Genomic DNA, 17993 nt, shown 5'->3' with positions numbered 1-17993 from the left:
TGCTATGGAATGAGTGTGTGTGTGTCCCCCCAAATTCATATGTTGAAACCTAATCCCCAGCGTGATAATGTGTGGAGGTGGGTCTGTGGGAGGTGATTACATCTTGAGAGATGAACTAATTTCCTGAATGGGGTTAGTGCCCTTATGAAAGAAAACTTCCTCGCCCCTTCCACCATGTGAAGACACAGCAAGAGGATGGCCATCTTGAATCAGGAAGCGAGCCCTCACCAGACACCAAATCTGCTGGCACCTTGTTCTTGAACTTCCCAGCCTCCCAAACTGTGAGAAATAATGTTTGTTGTTTGAACCACACAGCCTCTTGTATTTTGTTATAGCAGCCCAAATTTATTAAGACAGTGGGGCAATTTTCCAATAGCCAAGAATTAGAATATTGTCACATTAGAATATTTGATCCCATTTATGACAGTATAGCAAATAAAGGCAAATGGAGGAAGATTCTGAATGTTAGTGATGAGTAATTTTGGGGGGGTTTTATTGGCATCTTAATAAAAGAATAAAAGGAAAGTGCTAGTAGTAATATTGATCGTTAACAAACATACCATGTTTTCTTCCTGTATTTAAATTATCAACCCAAATTAAAAGTTTATGCTATCATTATAATTATGAAGTGAACCTATTGCAAAGAAATTTTAAGTTAAAATGTAGAATTAAGAGAATACTGGATCAAGAATAATGCCTAAAACCCTATAGAGTAGGAATTATTTCCATGTTACAGATGAGGAACTGACTCAAGATATTTGAATAATTTGTAAGGTCACACAACATGGTGGAGCGAAGATTCAAATATGAATCTCCAAGATTTGACTCTCCAAACTTCATCTCCATGAATCTCTATACTTCCTCTTTTAGGATACCAGAATTCTAGTTATTCTGCTTCCAAATTTCAAAGTGACCTCAGGCTTGGCACTCAACATCTCCAGGACACACACACACACACACACACACACACACACACACACACACTGTCTCTCTCTCTCTCTCTCTCTCTCTCTCACTTTTAGAATAACAACAAACACACTAGTGCTTACTCCACCAGATGGTTAGGGTGTTACGTGATTGAGTGTCTCCTGTTGGAACACAGCAGCACAGCCTCCCTTGAAAAAGGGAGCTGCTCCACCAGTCCAGGCAGGAGTGGCAAGAGCGAGCACACATGGATTCAGCTCTGCTGGAGAAGGAGAGAGGTGATGCTTCAAATGAGACAGCAGTGTTGAAGTTCAAGAGGAGGAGGGACAGCAGATTAAAGGAGAAAAAACTCAAAGTTACTAGACCAGCAGGTTTTCTAACTCCTAAATCCCCAAAAGAAATGGCAATATGGAAAGTGACGAGTAACTTATAAACTAGGACATGTAGAAAAAGACTGAAGGGTCAAATCCAGTAAATATACAATAGGCAACTATTCAAGTGCCAGGCACTGTGCTAATCATCAATATGCAATTATGAACAAGACTGGCAACTGCCATTCCCTGCTTTCAAAGAGGAATTTACAGAAAATATTACGTGAGCAATTAAATTGACATCCAGAGGAAGGAATGGCCTAAAAAGAAACTTCTCATATAAAACTCACAGACTAAAAGCTAAAAAATTGGCCATAAGGACTTGCATTAGTTTTCTATTGTTGCATAACAAATTGTCATCAAAATCAGTACTTCAAACAACATCTATTATCTCATAGTTTCTGAGTGTCAGGGATCTGAATGTGGGGCTTAGCTGGATGCCTCTGGCTCAAGGCCTCTCATGAGGTTGGTGTTAGGGTGTCCCTTAGAAGTTAAATAATTACAGCTGAACTGTAAGAGTAAATAATTAAGGCTGCTTCTCTGGTTAAGAATGCTAAAGTCCAGAATATTCTTATAAAAATAGGAAATGAGCTAATAAAAGTGATAGGAGTTATGAGCAAGAAAGAATCAAGGTTGTTAACAGGTAAAGTGAAAAGCACTACTTTTTTGTGACCATGCATTCCAGACACTTGAAATTTCTCAGGTTCTGGAGAAAAAAAAAGCTTCATTTAAGTGGAGAACAAATTCCCATTAAAAAGAAGATAAATTAATGGTCTAATAAGGAAGCTAATTAAGGGGAGGAAAGCCCTGCTCTCATTCAAGAGGCCAGAGAATAGATAGAACTTTGTTTTTAATTGTATAAAGAAAGTTCTCAAGGATAGGAGGAAAGCCATAGCCTCTAAAGGGCAAAATGGACATTCCTGCATGGAGCAGGGATTAGTGGAGAGCTGCCACAGAGACAAGGGTCAAGAAGGTGAGGCGACAAGGGTCAAGAAGGTGAGGCAACAAAAGGTGCAGGTCAATAAGAAGAAAGAAAATGGGAAGTAGAACTGTATGGGAAATGTAAATGTGAAAAGGGGGTTCCTGAAATTCTATATAGGGCAAAGACACAGACATAAAAATTGGAACATTAAAAAAAAAAAAGTAGCAAGTCAGAAAAGAAACATAATATGTTAGAGAATAGGACATTATCATTTAAAGTCAGGTTAAAATATATCACATGCTTCTTGCTGCCAGTTTTCCTTCCTACTAGCTCTGTATGAGTCCTATCAAGACAGTGTGGCCCCGATGTTAGGGGCCTTGTGATCCAGAGGAAGAACGTGGTAAATCTGAAAAAACAGTTCATGTACAACTATCAAAGGAAAGCCAGTACAGAGAGTTCAATATTTTTGTTGTCTTAAAAGTATAGATAAGGAAAACATAAGGGGCAGAAGTTTTAAATTCTACTACTTCCTGCAGCTATTTGATGAAAATGGAAGATTCAAAAATAGGAGGGATTGCTCTTGGTTAAACATGGAGAATTGAATGCATATGTTTATCTCTGCTTCCATGCCAAACACCACTAAAATGACAGTAAGTTAATAAAAAGTGAATAAATCCATAAGGAAAAAAGAACAAGAAAGGAGGTGACACTAGATGAAAAAGACATTGACTAAATTTTGGAAAATGGAAAGTAAGGTATGGATGAGAGGTAATCAGCAGGCTACGGCTATTGAAACCTAATGCCTGTGGAGAGTGTGGGAGTACGCGGAATCCTAAAAGGAGCAAACCCAATCACGTGACATGACACTGGAAAGGCTCAGGAATTGAGGACACCAGATACCTCTGAAAGAGGGAGAGAAGAGTGGATCTGAAAACAGGGCTGTTTGAATTATTGTAAAAGGAGCAAATAGATGCTTAGATGCCCTCTCTAACCCCCAAGCGGCCCCCACCTACCATCCTGGCAGGATACCAAAGGTTTACACTCTAGAAAAACTGAATGAAAGAGGCTTTGGTCTTGAGGATACACAACAGCAGAATATGGGATAAGGCAAGAGCTGGACTGAAGGTCTGTGTATTATAGGGTGAGACGTCCCAGTCCCTAAAACCCACTCACTTTCCAAAACACAGACAACCAGGCTTATCTATCAATATCCAGGAAATTGGAGGAGCCTTCTGTGGCGAAATGAGCTAGCTCAGAAGAAAAGACCTCTGGATACTGATAATTGGGGTCTTTTAATTAAAATGTTTTTTTTTTATTGGAGTATAGTTGCTTTTCAATGTTATGTTAGTTTCTACTGTGCAGCAAAGTGAATCAGCTATACGTATACATATATTCCCTCTTTTTCGGATTTCCTTCCCATTTAATAGGTCACCACAGAGCACTGAGTAGGGTTCCCTGTGCTATACAGTATGTTCTCATTAGTTATCTATTTTATACATAGTATCATGTATATATGTCAATCCCCATCTCCCAATTCATCCCACCCCACCATCCCCCTTGGCATCCATACGTTTGTTCTGTACATCTCTGTCTTTATTTCTGTTTTGCAAATAAGGTCATCTATACCATTTTTCTAGATTCCACATAATATGCATTAATATACAATATTTGTTTTTCTCTTTCTGACATACTTCACTCCATATGACAGTCTCTAGGTCCATCCACGTCTCTACAAATGACCCAATTTCATTCCTTTTAATGGCTGAGTAATATTCCATTGTATACATACACCATATCTTCCTTATCCATTCCTCTGTTGATGGACATTTAGGTTGCTTCTATGTCCTGGCTATGGTAAATAGTGCTGCAGTGAACATTGGGGTGCATGTGTCTTTTTGAATTATGGTTTTCTCTGGGTATATGCCCAGAAGTGGGATTGCTGGGTCATGTGGTAGTTCTATTTTTAGTTTTTAAAGGAACCTCCATACTGTTCTCAATAGTGGTTGTATCAATTTACATTCCCACCAACAGTGCAAGAGGGGTCCCTTTTCTCCACACCCTCTTCAGCATTTATTGTTTGTAGATTTTTTGATGATGCACATTCTGACCAGTGTGAGGTGATACCTCATTGTAGTTTTAATTTGCATTTCTTTAATAATTAGTGATGTTGAGCATCTTTTCACGTGCCTCTTGGCCATCTGTATGTCTTCTTTGGAGAAATGTCTGTTTAGGTCTTCCACCCATTTTTTGATTGGGTTGTTTGTTTTTCTGATATTGAGCTGCGTGAGCTGTTTGTATATTCTTAAGTAAAAGTTATATCTATGTCCAATCTACCCACTGAGACATATACTGGTAAATAAGCCCTTATGCAGGCACACAGAGCTTCCAGTAACATTTTGAAGACTCATTTTTAAGCCCAAAAAGCCAAGAATCCCCAACCATTTGAGGAGCACCTCTAACATGAAAGGCAGAAGTCAGGATCAAACAAATAAGCAAAAAAAGAACTCATAGGAGACAGATACAAAACAATGTGGGAAGCAAAAGTGAGCTTCAAAAAAGAGCACAATTAATATCCTTAGAGAGAAAAGAGAAGATATTGTATCCATGAAACATGAACAGAGGCTATTAAAAAAAAAAAAGAACAGGAATGAGTATTAAAATACAAGAATTGAAATAAAAAATTTAATATTTGGCTTAGATGATAAAGATGAAGAAATTACCCAGAAAGTAGAAGGAAAAGGCAAAGAGATGGAGAGAAGAAAAAATTAGAAGATCAAGCTAGGATGTCTAATACCTCATTAACAGGAGTTCCAGAAAGAGAGAACAGAGAAAATGGAAGGGAGAAAACTACCCAGGAACTAATCCAATAATTTTTCGAAGTACTGAAGGGCATTTCTATATTGAAAGGGTCCACTCAGCATGATGGATGGCAAAGCAAACACATCATGAAATGTCATTACCTTAAGGACAAACGTAAGTACTTAAAAGCGTTCAGGAAAAAAAGAGGGGTCACTTAAAAAGGATTAGAAATCAAAATGGCATCTTTACAACAGCAGTAGAAACTAGAAGCCAATGGCTTCCAAATTCTGAAGGAAAATTTTTTCCAACCTAGGATTCTATATCCTGCTAAATCATCAATTAAATGCAAGTGTCAAGGATATTTTCAGACATTAAAGTTCTCAAAAACGGTACTTCCCTTGCAGCCTTTCTCAGGAAACTGTTAGAAGATATACAACACCACAAAGAGGGAGTAAACTAAGGGAGAAGACACAGGAATCAGGAAATGAGTGTTCCAGCACAGGAGAGAGGTAGAGGAATTCCCCAGGATGGTGGTGGGAAGAAATCCAAGGATGACAGCAGTGCAACAGATTTAGAGAATAGCCAGGTTGAGTTCTGCAGAAGAATGGAGGGTTTTTAGAAGTATGTCTCTGATAAAAAAGAGAACTGATAGATTACATGGAGTGCTTGAACATGTTGAGAGGATATTTACACGTCTGTAAGTAGGTTTGGTGAAAAATTAGTTATCAACACCTAGAAAATTAAGCAGATAAGTAACGGGATAATAATAAACTCTAGAAGGAAACTTTGCAAGAAAGAAAATGTAATCATAGTACACTGCATGGCTAAGATGTACATAATATTTATATGCTATAATCATATAAGGTGTAATATAGATTTGACTGAAAATTGCTATAGAAATTGGGAAGATTTTCCAATAAAATTGTGATAGAAGCTTCTCCCAAAGGAGCAGAAACATCTCCTAATGGGGGGAAGAGAAACAACTGTTACGAGTTGAAATAGGAAGTTAAATCCTTGTCTTTCATTCTATGAAATCAGTAGATAACGACTTCAAAACTGAAAACTATGAGATAGCTGTATAATGATATTATTTAGGACTATGGAGACAAATATCATAAGAAACAGCTTAAAAACCTGAAAATGGTTGTTCCTGGGAGGCAGAGCTTGTAAGTGTGAAGGAATACTTTATTTCATTATAATTTTATAGTATTTTAATTCTTAACTATGCATAATATATTACCTTAATTTTAAAAAATAATTTAAAATAATGGAAAGGAGTAAATTATAAAGAGGACCTGATAGAGAGGGCAGCAGAGGAAAGGATAAAGGACAAGGTTATAGAAGAAAAACCAGGAAAGTTATAAGTAAAGCAAATAAACAACAGAATACGAAGCTTAATGAGATATGTTTTAAGATTATGAGAAATTTAAAAATTAAGACAAAGCAGATTCTAGCTTAAATTTCAGTAACAGGTGCCTGACACACTTCTGTTTATTCTTCAAGTCTGAACAAAAGGAGAGCTCCTCCATGAACCCACAGAATCCCAGAGGCAAGCTTGGATATACATCTGTGTGCCTAATGTGGCTGTTTTTGTTTTTTTTAATCTTACTTTTTTATTGAAGTAGAGTTGATTTACAATGTTGTGTTAGTTTCTGGTGTACAGCAAAGTGATTCAGTTTTATATATATATATATATATATATATATAATATACATATATATCCTTTTTCATTATAGGTCTAATGCAGTTGTTTATGCACTCATTTAACATGTAAGTAGTTGTTTTCTTGTTTTTGTGGTACACGGGCCTCTCACTGTTGTGGCCTCTCCCATTGCGGAGCACAGGCTCCGGACGCGTAGGCTCAGTGGCCATGGCTCACGGGCCCAGCCGCTCCGCGGCATGTGGTATCTTCCTGGACCGGGGCACGAACCCGTGTCCCTTGCATCGGCAGGCGGACTCTCAACCACTGCGCCACCAGGGAAGCCCCAATAGTTGTTTTTTAATAGATGCTAAGAAGAAGTATTAATTTGGGTAAAGGCATACTTTCTGAGGGAGATGTGCTGTATTAGATGGGGCAGTCAGAGGACTCTCTGAGGAGATAATATTCAACCAGACCTGAAGTGAGGAAAAGAACATTCCAGGCAGAGCGAACAGGAAGTGTAAAGGCCCTGTGGCTAGGAACATCCTGGGAACCTTCAAGGAACCACAAGGAAGTCAGCAAGCATTGCTGGTGCTTAGTAAGCAAGGAGGATGTGGTAGAAAGCAAGGTTGGAGGGGCCAATTCATGTGGAGTCTTTGAAGGCAGTAAAGACTTTGGATTTTTTTCTAAGTGTGATGAAAAGCTACCTGGGAATTTTGAACAAGTGAGTGACATGATCTTACTTATTTTTAGAGAATAACTGACTGCTTTGTGGAAAATAGGTTGCAAGGTGGTGGGGGAAGGCAAAAATGAAAGCAGAAAGACCTATTACAAGGTCCTTGAAAAGGTCTAGAAAAGCATTGATGGTCATCGTGGTAAAGGAGGTGACAAGTGGCCAGATCTGGTATATATTTCCTAGATGGTGGCAACAGAAGTTGGAGATGGGTTGGATGATATGAAAGACCAGGAAGGGTCAAGGATAACTCCAGAGTTTGGAATCTCAACAACTGAGAGTGAAAGTGCCATTTACTGAGATGGGAAACACTGGTCAAGGAATGCAACTGGGGAGGAATGTCAAGAATTTGATTTGGGACATGTTAACCCTAATATGTATGTTAGATATCCAAATGGAGGTGTCGAATGGGCGGTATGTTCAGGGGAAGGCTGACTAGAAATGCTGATTTCGGAGACGTCCACGTGTAGCTGATACTTATGCCTTGGGGCTGAATGAGATCACCCAGGGCATGAGGTAACAAAGAAGAGGGTGGAGAACTCTTCAACTCTGAGAGGCTGGGAGGAGGAGGAGGCTAGGCCATGGTGACAGAGAGGGAATAGCTAGTGAGGTAGGAGGAAAAGAGGAGACTAACAAGGACTGTAAGGAAAGAAAGTGTCTAAGGAAAGGAGCATGCAACTTAGGCTCACAATCTCCTGTATAAGAACTTTGATTTCAGATAGGTTTTGGAATTCAACTTTGAATTTTAGAAAGTTAACAAAATGCACATGCCCCTGGAGATCTAGAGTAGCCTCTTCCATGCAGTGACATTAATATTTCTGCAGTGAAACACAGGAATGGCCCCACTGAGTGAAATAACAAGACTATCAGTCCAGTCAGATTTTATTACCAAATGTTACAAGTTAGACACATTTTTCTTTACTGAGCTTTTTGGATGTCAGAATTGTGGCTAATGCATTGTAGATGTATATTTGCTTTCTTTCTTTACAACAGCTGTTTTTGCTGTTTCTGTTGGTTCACCTGACCATCTCTTGGCATCCTGGATCTGTTTTTGTTTAAAAAACAAAAAAGGGGAGTATATATGTTTCTCTATAGGATCACATACATAAAGAAATGTCAGGAAAAAGTGAAGGGAGAATTTTCCCCAAACTATTTACAGTGGTCACCACCGGGGGATAAGAAGAGATGGGCAGAGGTTTCACTTCTTATAGCTTTTTAAAATTGGGGGGATTATGGATGACTTTTAAATTTTTTGGTGTTCTGAATATTTTCCAAATGTAAAGCCTATTTAAAAAAAAAAACCTATTTATTTAGGAAAGTTTACTAATACATCTGGTAAGGATGGGTCTAATTAAAATTTAGGAATACATACATTTGAAAACATAAATAGTTTTCTGCAAGAGGGATTTGCCTAGTTTTAAGATATGCATTTACTGTATTTCTGTATTTATTTGATATAGAGAAAATGCTACACATTTCTCTGGTAACTCCATTTATGAGAAACCAAAGTTAGTAAATTAAAAAATGAGTAGCTCTCAGTTTGGGCCTGAGTAAAGAGAACATCTGAGTCTTTTCCAAAGAGTAAAGGGGTAAATGGGAGGTTCTCTAACTTCTGGCTCCACAGGGAACAGGAGAGGATGGGGTGTAGGTGTGGAGGGGCTGTTCCTAGGGTTGGTTGGCAGGGGTAGAGAGCTCAGATTGAGGATCTCCAGTCGTGGAGAGGCAGATCTAGGCAAGACTGTCTTTCACGTATTGGAGAGTCAGCCCTTATGCAGAGTATGGATGACAGAAATTTGACAGAATAAGGAAAAAATACGGAGAAATTGTTTTTTGTTGTAGTTAATTAATACTAATTAAGTCTCAATTAAAGTTGGCTTACTGACTTAGAAAGTAAATTCTGAACACTGTGTCTTCATGGGCTCTTCCTCTCCATCCTGAAAATCCGCTCTTGAAGCCTATCAGTCCAAGGGAGTATTGCCCTCTGTTTCTACTTCTGGTTTGAAGTCTGCCATAGTTATTTCACAGTGTCCATTATGTTTGCAAGCACAGAAATACAATTTTAAGAACAACCTGCCTGACATCCGTTTTGCTTCTTTCCTGGAAATTTATTCAGATTCTCCTTCATGCCTTTCCAAAGGGCCATTTCCACTGTTTTTCTGCAGTGTTTGGGGCTGATCAGATTCGTTGAACAGAAGCCTTGAATGGAAGTTTGGGCACGTCCTTTGCTAACTCCTACTCATCTTTCTGGTTTCCACACCTTTTCCACAGTCTCCTTTCGCCTCAGCTCCCCACCCAGTTGGCCACCCTAGGATAGATCTAGTTTGGGTTGGTGGAAACTGTAATCTGATCAACGCATGACTGGTTCAGACCTAACTGGGTGTAATAAAGCATGAACGAAGACACCCGTCTGTGCTTCTTTTTCACTGAGGACTTGCCTTCCTGGCATGTTCCCCTCAAATTATGCCAAATACAGCTGATTGCCATCAGAAATGGAATTCTCACCTTCAGAATGATCAAGTTACCCAGCAAAGCCTTCTCTTGCTTCTTCCACTGTTTTTGGAATTGAAAGCAATCCAGCTGTCTCTAAGGATAAAATTGAAAACAAACATAAAAATAAACCACTCTTACATTGCAAAGAGTGGGGGAAATTGGCCATTTTTTAATATTAGAAATTTCAAACAGATGGTGAGCTAATTTATATTTTCATTTTGAAATTTACTTTCCCAGTGGGAGTGCAATTAAGCCATATTTTAAGTCCATTCAAAGTGGCCTTCATCTGAAAATGTTGTAGACATATCTATAGATAATGCTCTCAACCAATTGGCAGAGGTTAAGGACCCAGGAATGCTAGCTCCCCCTCTCCTAGACCACCCTAAACAAGGGGCCCTTGGGATAGGAACCTCCTCCGTGAAAACTGGCCTCCTATCCTCCCTGCCTCCCATCCTGCCCACTCAGGGCTACTTTCTACTGAGCTGGCAAAGCAATCTTCCTTTGTTGCAGATTTGACAATGCCAGCCCCCTGCTTGAAATAAACCTTTCAATGACTCCATATGGCCCTCAGAATTAAGTTAAAACTCTAATATTTGCAGGTTGTCAAAGTCGTCCTTGATCTGATCCTGCTTATTCCTGCCTGCCTCAGTCCTGGTCTCTCCTCCCATTCTGCACTCTGCCCTTGAGTCACACTAAGCCATGTGTCATCCCGAGATGTGACTGTCCCTCTCTCACTTCCAGGAATTTGTACTCGCTGTCCCTCTTCACCTGACTCATGCCTCCCTTTCCGTTTTGACTTACAGTCTAGTTGCAATCCAGTGATAACACTATTTTACCATGCTAAAATATGGCCAAGATACTTTTACCTAAAACATTTAGAATGCTATAGCTTCACTGATTATACTCATGTTTGCCCATGATTTCCGTCTTACTGAACATATTCCATCTTAGACATTTTCCTGTGTTGTTCAGTGAAAACACATATTAAAATTCTGCAGCAACACAACCTTACAAAAAGATCAACAACCCCAAAAGACAAACATTTTGCCTAAATTGCTGAAAGCGATCTAACCATGAGTGAATGATTCTTTTCCACATATGATGGAATTTTCCACTAATGTGTCTCCTTGACTCTGGCCACATCCACGTGTGCTCTTGTCATGCCTTGTCTCACACACTCCACCTCTGAAACAGCAGTCCCTTAAACTGGATGTGTTCTATTTCCATTTGTTTATTCCATGATTTAATAAATTCTAACATCTGAACTACATGTTATACAAAACTGAGTTATAATCCAAATTTTAAAGGAGGAAGTAATGGTGGCAAAGGATATACAGATATTGTAAGACTCATCTGAGATTTCATAGTGTTTATGACAAAGATAAAAATAGAAGTCCTATCTTTGGATCCTGTTCTCAGTTTAGAGGTTCTCCTGGTTTGGGGAATAAGAGAAAAGAGAGAATTTGTCCTTTGTTCTGGAAACTGATAGCCTTGAAGAAGGATCAGTTCCAGAGCAGTGGGCCTCAGACCAAGACGGTCAGCAGCTCTTCCAAAATTCAATCTGGAGTTGACAGGTAGAATGGGTGCTCCCACTGTACTTGTTATGGGGACATCTTTGGGTTCGCTCCACCTTTCCATTTCCTCCTTCAGTGTAGTGTCACTTGCCCAAAATAGCTTTTAAATGACTTGCTTTATGGATGTTTTCCATAGAGTACTACTCCTTTCCTTTGAGACTTGAATTTATTTATTTATTTATTTATTTATTTATTTATTTGTGGCCGCGTTGGGTCTTCGTTGCTGCGCGCGGGCTTTCTCTAGTTGCGGTGAGCAGGGGCTAGCTACTCTTTGTTGAGGTGCGAGTACTTCTCATTGCGGTAGCTTCTCTTGTTGTAGAGCATGGGTTCTAGGCACGTGGGCTCAGTAGTTGTGGCTCACGGGCTCTAGAGCACAGACTCAGTAGTTGTGGCACACGGACTTAGTTGCTCCGTGACATGGGGGATCTTCCTGGACTAGGGTTCAAACCTGTGTCCCCTGCATTGGCAGGCAGATTCTTAACCACTGGGCCACCAGGGAAGTCCCTGAATTTAATTTTAGTAAATGGATTGAATTTTATTTTTCTTTTAATGAGAGCCGTTGTCATCACATCACCCATCATTTTATCCTTCCATATTTGTGTATCTTTTATTCATGTCACCCATTTATTGACCGCATTGTTAACTTCTATAATTTTTTTCTTTTATATATTCACATAAAGTTAACTCTTTCCCATGGCTTTCTTTTTTTGTTTGTTTGTTTGTTTTTTGCGTTATGCGGGCCTCTCACTGTTGTGGCCTCTCCCACTGCGGAGCACAGTCTCCAGACGTGCAGGCTCAGCGGCCATGGCTCATGGGCCCAGCTGCTCTGCGGCATGTGAGATCTTCCTCGACCGGGGCACGAACCCGTGTCCCCTGCATCGGCAGGCGGACTCTCAACCACTGCACCACCAGGGAAGCCCTCCCATGGCTTTCTTAATCAAGAGAGTTTTTATACTAACTTATTTAAAGCCCTGTAAATCTAATCACTTCAATACATTTTGCCTGTTTACTAGTGGGGAACAAAATGCATTGATGCTTTTTCCTTTTAAAAGAAAGTTTAGTTTAAGTTTAGAAAAGTTGGGCAAAACCAGATGTGATGTCTTACTGTTTTTTATTGCTTCAGTGTTCTGGAACAAAATGGCCCCTGCATGCTTGATATAATTAGACAATTAATTTAGGCCTAGGCAGCTTGGAGCCAGCCTCTGGAGGCCGGCAGGGACCCCACCATTTCAAAGCTGGGTTACTCTCAGCAAGTTACATACCAGTGTGATCTTCAGTGTCTTTCTTTGTCAAATATAATTGTTGGGAGCAAGAAATGAGACGGAGCCTAACAAGGCACTTTATTAACCTCTTCTCTAGCCCTCCCTCTCCTGCCTTTTTAGCAAGTATTTCAGGAACAGTTAATGAGAACCAGATGATAAAGCCACAAACACCATCCTTGGTCTCCTGTTCCTCCAAAATAATAATAATAATAATAACTGGAAGCAAGTAATTAATCCCCATGATTTGAAAAATAATGTGAATATATGGCTCATATATGTCTATTACTAATATATGTAAATGATGAGGCTTTGTTTGACCCAGACATGCCACTGATTTTATAGAATATTAGTGTACAACGGTTAATGTGAAATTGCTCCATATTCTGCAACTTTAATTACCAAATTTGGAATTGGATGGAGTTCTGACCATAATCACAAGAAACTCAAATACAGGAAGATGCTACTTTCCCTGATGCTTTGTTATTTAGTTCCACTGACAGCAGATTAGTCAGTAAGCCCTTAGGAGGATGCTTTCCACTGAGCCTCAGACTTGGGAATGCCTTGGCTGTTTTTACAAACAAGCTAACCTGATGGAAAGTCATTTTCAGCTGAAGAATCCTACAGCACAATCACTTGAATTGTGTTTACTTATTTGGATACCATTTTGAAGTGTTTACTTTTCAACCTCTTTTTTGACATCCTGCAGCCATGAATGTCAGGACATTAGGGAGATCCAAGACCTAATTCTTACCACGGGGCTTGAAGTAATTTTGATGAATTCCATAGATGAAAGATGGCTATCATTCTTCAACTAGAAATGTAGAGTCTCATCATTTGAAGAAGTTGCAATGATCTCTAGTCTAGTCACACGCTTGAAGCTTAAATTTGCTCCAAAGCCTCCCAGTCAAGTGAGATTCAACCCTTCAGAGTATCCTTGGACAGCTCTGGCTATTAAAAAATGCTTCCTTCTCTTAACCCTCATAGCTTCCACCCTTGGCTCCAACCAGCGTTGGGGACATAAAAAGCAGCTCTGCTCAAGCTTATGATGCTGCAGACTTCTTGAGGGCAGGAACTGTATCCACTACAGCTTCTAGTAACTTGATACATGATTGCCGAGTGGAGTTCAAAGCAGATTTTGTTCTTTATTTCAATATATATCTTACAAAAGAGCAGATCATCAGTATATTTAAGTTCTACTGAGAAAGAAAGCATCACATAAAATTACTGATTTTATTATCTAAATGCTAGAGCTGATATATGTTATTCTTTCAATTTTATAATTCGAGCAATTTTTATCTGTCACGTACTGCAGTTTCCCTTCATTATAAAATAACATACTTGGGACTTCCCTGGTGGCACAGTGGTTAAGAATCCGCTTGCCAATGCAGGAGACATGGGTTCGAGCCCTGGCCTGGGAAGATCCTACATGCCGCAGAGCAACTAAGGCTGTGTGCCACAGTTACTGAGCCTGTGCTCTAGAGCCTGCGAGCCACAACTACTGAGCCCACGTGCTGCAACTACTGAAGCCCGTGCGCCTAGAGCCCGTGCTCCGCAAGCCCCCACTTGCCAAAACTAGAGAAAGCCCGTGCACAGCAACGAAGACCCAACACAGCCAAATAAATTAATAAATTAATAAATAAATGTGTTTAAAATAAATAAATAAAATAACATACTTAATTGCACTACAGATATTAACTACAGACGTCACACGTGCAGGACAGACTGTCTCAGGCCCAGAGGAGTTGAAACCCCACTGAAGTAGGCATTGGACATTCTGGGTTCTAGCACCAACTCCACCACTATCATCTGAGTGACCCTGACTCTTGGTTCCTCTTCTGCAAACTGTGAGGATTGAACCAAATGTTCTCTTAAAGTTCTTTCCAGCTTTACAGGTCATTTGCATTTTTGACTTATTTGTCCCTGTCAAAGAACATAGACCTCTGATTTCCAGTTCAGTTCTCAATTTATATTGCCAGTAACTATCCATATGTACACTGTTTAAAGCTAGGGCTGCTTTTTCTTTCCTTTTTTTCATTGCAGAACACTTTTCTTCAGGAAACAGTGCGTAGAGAGTGTGAAGAACGCTTTGAACTGACGGAGGCTTTGAGTCAAGCCAGAGAACAGCTCCTGGAGCTCAGGAAGCTCGGCGGACGGTCACCCCTATCACCATGCTCCCTCAGCCAGGGCAGCCTAACCTCCTCTGTTGCAGCTAGCAGCAGTCAGGGAGAGAAGAGGCTCGCAAGACTGAACTCCGAAATGAGAATCAAAATCCCCAGCCTGCACGGAGTGTCGAAACCCACCGCTTCCCCAGCCTCAACTCAGACCAGCAGGGTCAGCAGCTCAGGTTTGCCCACCCTCCCCCAGCCACACCCTCCCCGGGGTCGACCGTCTTCAGTCAGTGAGACCCGGCAGAGACTGGCTGTCATTCTGCAGAGGAGACTGAGTCAGCAGTGATGGAGCCAAAGTCAGGAGCAGCTCCACACAGCATGCCTGTCTTTCCCAGAGTCCAGAAACTCACTGTACGAGGATGAAAAGGATCAAATTACTACCACAGATTAAGAATGCATACTTACAGATATTTTTAACAAGACAGTTGGAAAAGCTAAAGAATTGTGAAACCACATTTTCCAAGAGGCCTTTGAAACTGCAACAGATAATGAAGTTGTTGGTATTCCAGAGGGCCAATTTCTATATTTATGTATTGTGTGTTTCGATGTGCTCTATGAATATGCCCTTTTAGAGATCATAGGTAAAATTTTTCACCCATAGCATCTTTTCTACTTTTTTGCACCATTACAAGCAGATCTACTTCCACAAAATAATAATAATAATAATAGATTTTATTGGTTTTGTTGGTGTTTGTTCATTTGTTTGTTGAACTGAATAGGTTAAATAGATGTAATTAGTATTCCAAATAGAAAATGAAAGGACTTAATCCTTAATTTGATAATTTTCAAAATGCTTATTCAAATATTCACAAAGTTCTTCATAATCAAAACTTTCTCTTTTTCACCTCACAATCTAACTGGTTAATCTAATTTCTTTTTTTTTTTTTTTTTTCGGTACGCGGGCCTCTCACTGCTGTGGCCTCTCCCGTTGCGGAGCACAGGCTCCAGATGCACAGGGTCAGCGGCCATGGCTCACAGGCCCAGCCGGTCCGCGGCATGTGGGATCTTCCCAGACCGGGGTACGAACCCGTGTCCCCTGCATCGGCAGGCGCACTCTTAACCACTGCACCACCAGGGAAGCCCAATCTAATTTCTTTTTAAGTGTGGTCAGAAGTAATGATAGGTAATCTTTAGGAAGACAGTCTGGGGACCCTCTAGAAAAAGGGACAGAAACTCCAATTCAAGAAAAAAGTGGTTTATTTCTCAAACTATAGAGATTATTTTCGATAACAAGGAGCCTGGCCATGAAAATATTACTTGGTAGAGATTTTCTGCATTGAATGCTTTTTGGTATTCCAGGTCAGATTTTGGTTTTAACTAGTATTCTGGAGCCATTGTGTAGAGAACTAATTCATGACAGTTTAGTAGATGCACGTAGTGCTAATTTGGGATTCAAATTCATTGCCCCTGAAAATGGGCATCTTGTTAAAATGTTTTCTATTTTCAGAGTGAAAAATTAAAACCAGAAACCAGACCAGCTATTTTACGTAATCTTAAAGCTTCAGGCTCCTCCCGTTTCTTAAAACACAGCTCTTTACCTTACGCTAGTATTTATTTATCATTTTATCCATCTAATAATAGTGTATTTCTCTTCCATGACTGATTTTACTCAAATCCTTCATCTGACTGCATCATAGATATCCAGGCTTCTTACTCCCAGATTAGAATGATACTAACACGTGTGAAATATGGCACTTAAAATTCTGCTATTTGGCCACCATATAGATGAGAGAATCCAAAGGTACTTGGAATCCCTTCCATGTGCAAAAAAAGTAAATTTACTAATCAAAATCAAGTTTATATCCAATCTTTCAAAGGATTTATCTAATCTAGGGTGTTTTAACCTCAGAAAATTCCACATTAGCACCACTAACTTCCCTGACTAGTTTAAGTGAGCACATCGTGTATAAAGTCTTAACAATGCTTGCTTTTGTTTTACAGAGATTGACGTACTTATAATGCATTTGACAGGAGAACATAACGTCATCTAATGGTGGCGCTGGAGTGGATCTTAGAGGCCAACCCCAACAATCTCTCTCTTTTTTTTTGCCAGTTTGTTCGTGTTTTATTGACGCCTGGATGCTCAGTCCTTGATCGCGCACTTGCATGGTGGGTGTGGCTCCTTCCGCAGCTGCCTCTTGGCCTTCAGGTTCCCTTCGGGTTTGTTCAGCCGGCGTCACATGGCACAGTTTCAGGGGTTTATACTTCTCGCCCTTATATGATTTCCTGAGGTTCTCCTGGTTGATGACGGTGAGAACATCGGCGATGGATTTGCTAACACCTCGGACCTTGGAGAGTTTGGAAGCCGCGCCTCTTGTCACTTTAGCGACGCGCTGCTGAGACAGCGCCACCTTCAGGTCCTCCAGTTGTTTCAGCAGCTCCTCCTTGCCTCCAAGGTCTCAGGCCTTAATCTTGGCCATGGCTGTACAAGCGACCTCGGCCGGCTTCTTAGAGGGAAAGAGAAACAGTCTCTTTACAAATAAGGAATAGATGCTCAAAGAAGTCTAACTTGGCTAAGGTGGGACAGCTAGTTAGTGACTGAGCTAGAACCAGAACCACTACTACCCGAACCCAACCTTTCCACCTCACTTTTGCGCTTACCAGAGAGTCCCAAACCTCCATCATGACTTTTGCCAGAAGCACCTACACTGTGGTTACCTAATATTTTCTTTAAATGCACTCAATTTTTAAACTTAAATTTATATAAAAAGGAAGCTTGACCCAAGGAGGAATAATTATAAAGTAATGAGTTTAATATACTTTAAGATAAATATGTATCTATTAAAATACAAAATGTTGTTAACATACCCCCTAAAATTATCTTGTATAATGCCAGCAGTACTCATGCCACACTCTGGAGGCTACTCCACCAGACCTCAGTGTTTTTGATCTGGTGTTTGCATGTTCAGATTACAAATACTCATGACATAAGGTGGATGGCAAAAGCTAGTGGAAACTCTAGTAAAAGCACAGGAGAATATTTTGGGCAACAGTCTTTGTTGTCATATTATACGTGCTTTTCCACAGTCTTGCAATTTCAGTTCTCTCTTCAGGAACCATGGGGATACATTTTTTCTAAATTATGAACATATTTAAATTTGTAAAGAACAT

General features: G+C 40.0%; 1 protein-coding gene across 7 annotated transcripts in view; it reads left to right on the top strand.

The window, feature by feature from the left end:
• The window catches only part of LEKR1 (leucine, glutamate and lysine rich 1), a 269467-nt gene extending 252336 nt beyond the window's left edge, over positions 1–17131 (top strand). For 3 of the 7 annotated variants that reach the window (XM_029214725.1, XM_029214727.1, XM_029214722.1), the window contains exon 12: positions 14755–15168. In XM_029214725.1, coding sequence (XP_029070558.1) covers positions 14755–15168 — 414 coding nt within the window. Of the gene's footprint in view, positions 1–6752; positions 6772–14754; positions 15521–16935 lie in introns of those variants that run through there. The other 4 variants (XM_029214723.1, XM_029214726.1, XM_029214721.1 and 1 more) reach the window with 4 other exon arrangements.
• The last annotated feature ends 862 nt before the right edge of the window (positions 17132–17993 follow it).

The sequence above is a fragment of the Monodon monoceros genome, unplaced genomic scaffold (assembly GCF_005190385.1).
Source record: "Monodon monoceros isolate NGI ecotype Baffin Bay Population unplaced genomic scaffold, NGI_Narwhal_1 Super_Scaffold_11, whole genome shotgun sequence".
Classification (NCBI taxonomy): Eukaryota; Metazoa; Chordata; class Mammalia; order Artiodactyla; family Monodontidae; genus Monodon; species Monodon monoceros.
This window is presented reverse-complemented; position numbering and strand designations above follow the sequence as displayed.